Raw genomic sequence first — 8,990 nt, forward strand, 5'->3', positions numbered from 1 at the left:
TGTATTGGTAGCTTTGGCACCTTGCAAATATGAAATATCTGAATTGTTGTGGTTCTACTCTTTACATTGCAGGTGTGACACCATTTATGACCTCTGCTCAGTCTGGCGATATTTCCAATGTGAAGTATTTATTTGATCATGGTGGTGATCTAATGAAGGCAGATGCACAAGGACGTAATGTTCTACGCTATGCCGTGTGCACAGGTTGCTCTCCCACCACAGAAACACACTACTTATGTTTATGGATACCACCAGTGTCATGAATGTACTTTCAACTAGAAATCTGCTGGTGCCATTTTTCATTATTTGGTGTTTTGTGTGGCAAGGTTTCTTACATGTTTGTTTTTTATATATTACTTTCCAAAGATAGATAATGCTGCTCTTTTATTACCATGCTAACTTGTAGTGCAGAAATTTAGTAATTACTGGTTGTTTATCAATATGCACTCTGTTAGGGGCTGTTTGGATACGAGGTGCTAAACTTTAACAGTGTCACATCGGATGTTTGGATGCTAATTAGGAGGACTAAACATGAGCTAATTATAAAACTAATTGCAGAACCTTGTGCTAATTCGCGAGACGAATCTATTAAGCCTAATTAATCCATCATTAGCAAATGGTTACTGTAGCACCACATTGTCAAATCATGGACTAATTAGGCTTAATAGATTCGTCTCGCGAATTATACTCCATCTGTGCAATTAGTTTTGTAATTAGCTTATGTTTAGTACTCCTAATTAGCATCCAAACATCCGATGTGACAGGTGTTAAACTTTAACAGGTGTTTCCCAAACACCCCCTTAGTCTACTGGTCATGACTTATGGACTTTCTCATTCACCGCAGGAAGCTCTACAGTAACAGAGTTCCTGCTTTCAAAAGGAATACCTGTTGACATAGACTTTGGTGATGGGACACCACTTTATCATGCTTCTATCAATGAGTAGGATAAGACCGTGAAGATTTTGTTGAACCATCATGCAAATGTAAGCAGCCCCACTCTTTTCTTATTTTATTTTGATGTATTTTCAAGGTTATTGTGGAATATGGATAGATAGGAATTTGCTTTGCTTGAACAACTACTTCGATAACATGGACAATATGTGTTTTACCAGGGTTGTTTTGATTGCCTGATCGACCTATCCTTTATCCAGTAGCTTTTTTGTTAATAACTTTTGATCAGTGAGTATATATTGTATTATTATGTAATGTCATCTGAGAGAATCAGAAAGAATATTTATCATTTTACTCAACTGGGCTGTTTAGACGATGCTATTCCAGATCATACATTGTAAATTTGAATCATAACTGTAAATTTGAATCATCTTGTTCATCAAGTTACTCACTTATTTCACCTCTTACACTGTGTTTCCATAACTGTAAATTTGAATCATCTTGTTCATCAAGTTACTGAGGTGAAATACTCATATTTTGCTTTCAGCCCAACACCATCTTCTGTGGCGTTGGAACTCCCCTGAATGGTGCTCTTATTTACCGTTCATTGAAGTGCATGAAGCTACTCATTAAGGCCAGTATTTTTTTTACTCTCTCCGTTCAACTACCACTATGCTAGCTACAATTTTGCTTACTGAAACCATCTGTGCCATCCCCCCCCCCCCCCCCCCCTTTAAATTCTACTGTACAATCCTTTTGACAGGCTGGTGCTGATGTTAATGGCAAATGTTCTGTTGTGTCTCCTCTAGTGTTTGCTACAGGGCACAGAGGATATACCAACTTCATTCGCTTACTGTTAAAGGCTGGAGCTGACCCTAATATTCCAGATGATGTATGTTTTCTATATCTTTTCTAGATGTTCTCCTTATTTTTATATCCTTTCCACTCTGTTTTATTGAAGGTTCCGATGACATTGAGTATTTTTCAACTTCTTTGGCACGCCACGTGGAGCTGTTTTAGCAGTGTGTTGGATTGCTTTGACAAGACACTACTATTAAGTGATTGTAGCTCATTGATAATTTCAATCTATTAACCATTTGCCCCCTCCTTTTGTAGTTGGGTAATTTGCCAATTGAGACGTGATTGCCGAGAAGAAGTTGAAATGCTGTTTCCCTTGACCTCACCAATTCCAAATGTCAGAAACCGGAGTATTGACGGAATAATCTCTCATGCCAAATTGGAAAATGCAAAGCCAATGGTATGTTATGTGTAGCTGGAATGCTTTTGTCATACAAAATATTGCTTGAATGCTGTAGATAGGCTGCTCTTCTGTAATACTCCTTTGGGGGGAGTGTTGATGCAAAATCTGGACCTCATGCAGGCGTTGAACAACACGGAGGACCTTGGAGATTTGCTTAACTCTAGTGCAGACTCCAAATCGGCTCGTGAAGGTGCAAGGCGCGCCAGTCAATTTGACCTGAAAATTGATAAGGTAAACGTTAAATTCCTGAGTCGATCGGCGGCGAAGCCTTTCGAACTCATGGGTAGGCGTTCTTGGAATAAACACCATGATAGATAGATATTCAATGTAATCATGCGGTGTGAATAAATAAAGAATTAATGGCATGTGCCATCGGCTATACGAGCCGACAGGCTAAGATGAAGCATTGTAAAGCAACAGCCATAAAAGGAGCCCTTGCTAACCATGCGCATAATAGATAGACTAACAGATCTAGTCAATGTCTTGATAAGTGTAATTGAACTTAGACAAGATAACACGAATGGGAGGGCATTGACATCAATCTATTAACCTAAAAGATTAGAACACAACAACAAGGACCTCTTGTCTACCGCTTACGAGCTAATTAAGCTAATGAAACTTAATTAATGTCATGACCGTGTAATTGAACTTAGACAAGGTAACACGATGAGAGGGCATTAACTTCGGCCCATTAACTTAACAAACAAACTTGAGGCAGCAAGGCCTTGTACGCGCCCCTATCGGCTCGATGATGTCACCGTGCTTCTGTGAGATATGGATGATACCCAGCCGATGTATCGGCTCTCAACAGTAGCATCATGAAGTCAGAGATCCGATGGCTAGCAATACGAGGGGTAGGGGTAAAGATCGATCAGACCTAGCATATATAAAGCATTAAAAGTATGCAAAATCTAACCAGCCATCAGATAACTGGTGAACACTTAAACAAGGTCAAGGAGCCGATGAAGACGACCTAACCAGATCTAAGCCGTTTGATAACTGAGAGCGCTTGATAAAACAAAGAGATCGATACGATGCAACTTAATAAAATCAAACAACTCGATAACTGTGAGCAACGTCGAAAACAAGCAGAATATTAGACAAAGCCTAGAAAGTTCTACTTGCAATCTAAGATAACTCGATAACTAGCCACACAACCGAATATCAGAATATAAGACTTAACTTAGAAAGTTCTGATAGAAGCTGTGCCGATGCAGCCGTGCACGCATGAAGGAACTCGTCGAAACTACTCTACTCCTACTCCTAGGGTTTTGACGGCGTGGCGTCGAAACATTGTATCGATTGATTGATGATTATTCATTACAAGGCTCGCAGACTTATATTTATACCCTGGAGCAAACTAGAATCCTAGTCGATTACGACATGACTATTACAACTATTCTTAAAAACTACTAAAGATAAATCTCCACGCTTACCCTTATTTGGTGGAGTCGATTTCACTTCTGATCGGACCTCCTCCAATCTTCTATCGGCTTTTGGAACCCTAGTCCTCCACGGCTAGTCTTGGTCAACGCGAAGTCATCGACGGTCTTTCTCTCTCTCCTTCATCGGCTATCAGAACCTTATCCACAGCGGTTGACTCTGGCCAAAAGCCGGTGTCAACGGGGAGTGAGACCCTTTTTTTATCCCTCAATTCTGAGACTTAATTTTGAACCTTTAATTTTGCATGATTCCCTTTGGCTCTCTTATTGCTCAAGTGTGGTACTGTACCTTCTAATACCTTGCCTTTCAGCTGTATTCCACATAGAAATAGAACTTCCATATCAATAAATTGAAGTATATAACTAATCAGTATTGGATTACCATTTTTTTCCCATCCCTTCCTAGTATCACATATGGATTTCTACGGATGATGAATATCAGTGGCTCTGAGCTGTTTTGAGGCTTTGAGCTCTCAAGATGTCAGCATGTGCACTTTGATTGCTGCATAAGCATGTAGAAGAGATATCCAACTTAGCAACCGATCTATTAATATGCAAGTTTCTTTTTTTCTCTCGTGCAAACTATGCTGAACAATTGCTTTGTTCAAGAATTCAAATATTTTATCTGGTTGCACATTCAACTTTTGTTAATTAATTGTTTAGAAAGAAGAACATGTCAAAGTAAGAAAAGCTACAATGAGGTCGCTGGCAGATAAGGCATTTAGGTAGAAAGAGTATGCCATGGCATCAAAGATTTATACTGAGGTAAGTTTTTGCACCTCACCAACAATGCTTTAGAATGTAGTGTATTCTGTCTACAAGGGTACCATTTAGAAAATGCTATTGGTTCTCTAAAGCATTGGAGATAACATTATCTTGGTCAACATCTAGTTTTTTCTGTAATTTCCATTAGTTAAGCAATAGATTGTGTTCTTGTAACTAAGTAGTAAAGATGATGCTGGAGTTTAATCTGTTTTGAAGTGGTTACGTGTTTTGATGCAGTTATGAGTAGATCTGGTAATGGACCAGCTAAAATCAATATCATCTCAGTAAATAAAATGCTCTGAAGAAAGATGCACATGTAACAATTTGAAGTAGAACGGATGCAATTTCAACATGAAATCCATTTAGATTGTAGGCGCAATCGGGAGCAGAACGGACGCAACATTAACTCCTTTTAGATTCTAGGGCCAATTGTGAGTGTCATATTGTTGTTCTCTCCCACAAGCTTCAGTTAGCAGACCAGAACATGCTGTGGTAATCCATGTAAACTTCTCTTTAGCGTTTTGAAAGGCAGCTATGTACCATGCCACACAACGTTGGTTGATCCAAGTTTGTAGATAGGTTATCTGTTGTGATGTGGGCTGTCAATCTACAGATAGTGTTAAAATCTAGTGGAAATGCTATTGTATAACCTTTCATCTTTGACCATAGGTGATAGATTGTGATGGACTAGACGCTACCCTATATTCCAACCGGAGCCTCTGTAAACTGAAACTGGGTGATGGCAAAGGTGCCCTGTCAGATGCTTACCGGTGCAGGACGCTGCGACCTGACTGGGCAAAGGCTTGCTATCGTCAGGCTAAAGCTCACATGCTACTCAAGGTGGGATACACTTATGAGCTCTTGCCAATCTGTGTTCATTACTTCATTTACTTGACATCTAGCTGAGTTGTGGTTGTCCTAACTATCCGCCTGGATACGCTATGTTCAGGAGTACAAGCAAGCATGTGACGCTCTCCTGGATGCGCAAAAATTGGATCCCGGAAATGAGGAGATTGAGAGAGCGCTAAGGTAACCTGCTGCTTTTTGTTTCTCTTGTGAATATATGTTCCCAAAAACGGCAGTATATTAGTAATGTACTCTTGTCATGATACTGATTAGGACTCGAACGACCGGCAGCACGAGTCCACACAAATCGAACAATAATTTCCTTCTCAGTATTTCTGCATGCCATTAAGATGACTGACTGATTCTGTCAAGGAACAATAATTCATTTGGATTTTTGCAGTAAGGCAATTGAATTGATGAAGATCTCCCCTGATGAAGATGAGGAATGAAGCACGGCCGTCTGAAATGAGTAGCGACCAGCTGGGACAAACGTTGTTGCCTGGTTATAAAATACAAAGTAGCATTTTGTCATCTGGGCCAAACGTTGTTTCATTTCGGATTCGACTTCTTTTTCCCTTTTTGGTTTCCTATTTTTGCTCGGAGCATGGCCAGCTGACGTGGAAGTCTGGCAAGTTGAAGCGCGGGTTTCTTTCTTGAGCTAGTTATTAGTCTATGACCGAACAAAACATGCGCTCGCTAAGACATGCAAGTTTCTGTCAACTTATCGCCAAGTCATTGGAATTTCCCGTGAGCTTACAGTTGTTGCCAAAGGCCAGAAGGTGCTTGGTCTGAAATTGCCTGTTTAGAAAGTAGCATCACTCGAATCCGACTTGAATAGCGACAAGCTGGATTGCTCCGGACGAGTATGCTTATGGTTATAGTTGATTAGGGAACAAAGAAATATCGTTGCCTGTTTAAAGTAGCATCCTGTCAGTGTCCGACGAGCTATAAGAAGCCGCCTTTATTTTTAATTTTACGTTTTTGCTCACAGCAAGTCAAGTGATACTGATAGTGGAGGTCTGGAAACTGGAAAGTTGGAGCGGCGTTTCTTTCTTGAGGTAGGAAATCCCTGTGAATTCCTGTGAAATTGCCTCGCCGGTGCACCGTGCTTACTTGTCAGTTGTAGTTTAGCCTGTAGGTCTCTGTCAGGTTCTTCTCCTGTGCTCAATGTTTCCGTCAGAAGTAGTAGGACATCTTTGCCTCCGCGTCACTGCTTGTGCGCTGCAAGCAATCTGCAGTGGCAGCGAACGAACCAAACCAATATGGCAAGTCCTGTGCAGACGCAAGGGCAGCTGCACCTACACGGGCGGCACAGGCGTGGTGAGCCCATAAAAAGCCAGCGACAGGAAATCCCAACTCCATTCCATTCCCATCTAGCTTTTTGGTTCGAGCCCCAGGCAGGCAGGCATTGTCTGGATTCCATTTCTTCTTCTTCTCCGGCGAATCGATTTCTCTGGTAGCCAACGACCAACGACATTCCTCTTCCTAACCACTACAAGTACGCATCATCATCGCACATAAGAAAACCCAGCTGCCCATTGGCCAGGCACAGATGCTTAACGCTAGTAAATCCATCTCCTGAGGTAATCGTAGTCGGTCACGGGTGGAGAGAATTAATTAAGCACGCGTCCATATTCCAGGGCCGCATCAGCGTCAGACGACGGCGGACGGCCCAACCGACGGCCAGGAATGATTCCCTCTCATTTCTCTGATCTTGTAGACGCCGCCCGTTTCCTCTTATCCTCACCTAGCTACTGGTGACGGAGAAATGCGTGCTAAAATTAGCTTTAATAACGACCTACAGTATCCTACTCGTACCTGACCGATGCCATGGTCGTTGGCAGAAGAAAAGTTCAGCTGCGAGAGGCAGTTGTTGTGCGTACAAGTCAGGATCCACAAAGTCAGAAGGGGAAAAAGGACCCTGGAGCCCTGAGCCATTTGCCCATTTCAACGTTCCCCAGACCCTACGGCAACGGCAAGGCAGGCTTCAGTGTTACATCCAGTTTCCAGGCCAGTCATCAGTGTGTGCATAAACTAACATTATGCTGCTAGTGTGTTGCTAGCAGAGCTGCTAACCAGCTGGATTAGCGACTAAACAAAGCCGGTTTAGCCGCCGATTGGCGGTTGCAGGCTGCATCCATCGATCTTGGCGAAGCCACGGCTTTGCTCTGCCACTCGAATGAATAGATACTAGTAGAGTATTGGTGCTGTATTTAAGATGCCGCGGCAGTTAGCCGTAAGCCGTTGTTTCCTAAGCCGTAACGCGGCTTCGTCCTTTCGCTGTTACGGCTGACATGGTGGACCTGCCCCCCATTGCTCTTTCAAATGTCAGCAGGACAAAAGTACTATATGAGTGCGAACAATTCATCTGAGCTCAGGACTGAAATGTAGACATCGTTTCCTTGTGCCCTCGGCATCAGGAAGGAATTTACTCGTTTCCTGATCAAAAGCAAAGGGAATTTTTCACACTTCCTGATCGATGATGAACACGCCCAATCACAACTTGGCGATGACTTGAAGGTTCTGAACTTCCATCCAATTGCTAGCCAACACCCAGAGGCAGAGGGGGAGGGAGAATGAGACTGACACTGCAACAGGGCTGGGGCTGTCCCTTTCCAGTGCTGATATTTCCACTGATTGCAGGATACTCCTAGTTTTCTTTTCTCTGGCCTGTTGCTTTCAGAGATTCCAACAGCGCGTATGATGTAGACAAGGTTTATGAAAAATGCACAAAGGTTCCTTCTATAAAAATGCAGCAACATTTCCAAAAACAAAAAAGAAACGACAAAACTTCTTACAAAGTACTAATATAACACTGAATTTAATGATGATCCCACTGTGGCTTGTGGGGAACGGAGAGACAGTTTTCCTTCCAAGCTAGTACATAGATTTGTCTTCAGATGGATGAAACGGTGGGATGTGAAAAGTATTCATTCTATCGCCCCCAGTTGGACTTGGACCCGGCGGTCGTTGGACAAGGAAAAGAAGCAGTCGCAACTTGCTCACGGTCAGTCAATCCTGCTCACATTTCATACGCCACGTCTGAAAACTTGCTCACATTTCAGTTTCTGTTCCTTTTTCTTCATGGATTCATGCGTGCTAGCCTTTCTGACAACGCTAAAACTGCCTGCCTGAAAATGTGTGGGTAGTAGCTACCTGCACACAGTCTTTAAATTCAGAGTTTTTGTTTTCTGCAGATTAGAAGTAGAAGAACTGATACGACACACAATTTTCAGAGAAAGCAAGCGGTCCGAATCATGCCTGCCTGGTCCACAGTCCTGCCCGGTTCCCGTCCACGCTCCCGACTTTTTTGTTTTTTTGGCCCTTTTTGCGAAAAAATTTCACAAATAGGCCCCTGGCGAAACCAATTCCGAAAATGGACCCTCGGCTTGGCGCCAGGCTGGCTGGCGCCAAGGTATAACGTCTTGGCGCCAGCCATCCTGGCGCCAAGGTCCCCACGCCCCGCCTCCGACGTGGCGGGCGCCGGCTGACGTGGCGCGGAGGCTCGGCGCCAAGATCCGTGGCGCCATCGATCTTGGCGCCGAGGCTCGGCGCCAGCCATCCTGGCGCCGAGCCTTCTACCATAACGGCTCCTTCTGCGCAGTTTGGTTTTCAAACCGGAACAACCCGACGCCCGAGCCGCGCTCCAGTCCGCCGCCGCCGCCGCCGCCGCCGCCGCCGCGCTCCAGTCCGCCGTCGCCGCCCGGCTCGCTCGGCCGCCGCCCCGCCGCCGCCCGCCCGGCTGCCCGCCCCCACGCGCCGGCCCGCCGCCGCCCGCCCCGCT

The 8,990-nt window shown here is 43.9% G+C and overlaps 1 protein-coding gene across 3 annotated transcripts; it reads left to right on the forward strand.

The window, feature by feature from the left end:
• Nucleotides 1-68: 68 nt before the first annotated feature.
• Nucleotides 69-5,957, forward strand: LOC101757451 (hsp70-Hsp90 organizing protein 1-like). 3 transcript variants are annotated; one of them, XR_002675702.1, is made up of 9 exons: nt 69-204; nt 845-984; nt 1,440-1,784; nt 2,009-2,150; nt 2,274-2,384; nt 4,259-4,360; nt 5,030-5,200; nt 5,310-5,389; nt 5,607-5,957. XR_002675702.1 is itself a non-coding variant. In XM_022822927.1 (8 exons), the coding sequence occupies exons 3-8, from the start codon at nt 1,780-1,782 to the stop codon at nt 5,653-5,655; spliced, it is 558 nt and encodes a 185-aa protein (XP_022678662.1). In that variant the 5' UTR covers nt 69-204; nt 845-984; nt 1,440-1,779; the 3' UTR covers nt 5,656-5,957. The 3 variants fall into 3 exon arrangements, 2 of the variants coding, with proteins under 2 accessions (XP_022678662.1, XP_022678663.1); XM_022822927.1 differs by lacking the exon at nt 4,259-4,360; XM_022822928.1 differs by lacking the exon at nt 4,259-4,360 and having other exon boundaries at nt 5,611-5,957.
• Nucleotides 5,958-8,990: the final 3,033 nt, after the last annotated feature.

The sequence above is a fragment of the Setaria italica genome, chromosome IX, assembly GCF_000263155.2.
Source record: "Setaria italica strain Yugu1 chromosome IX, Setaria_italica_v2.0, whole genome shotgun sequence".
Classification (NCBI taxonomy): Eukaryota; Viridiplantae; Streptophyta; class Magnoliopsida; order Poales; family Poaceae; genus Setaria; species Setaria italica.

What these genes read in the sequence shown, in the direction of transcription:
- LOC101757451 (XM_022822927.1), top strand. An exon ending in TTGACCTGAAAATTGATAAG is followed by an intron (nt 2,385 to 5,029) that starts GTAAACGTTAAA and finishes CTTTGACCATAG; the next exon opens with GTGATAGATTGTGATGGACT. An exon ending in GAGATTGAGAGAGCGCTAAG is followed by an intron (nt 5,390 to 5,606) that starts GTAACCTGCTGC and finishes GGATTTTTGCAG; the next exon opens with TAAGGCAATTGAATTGATGA.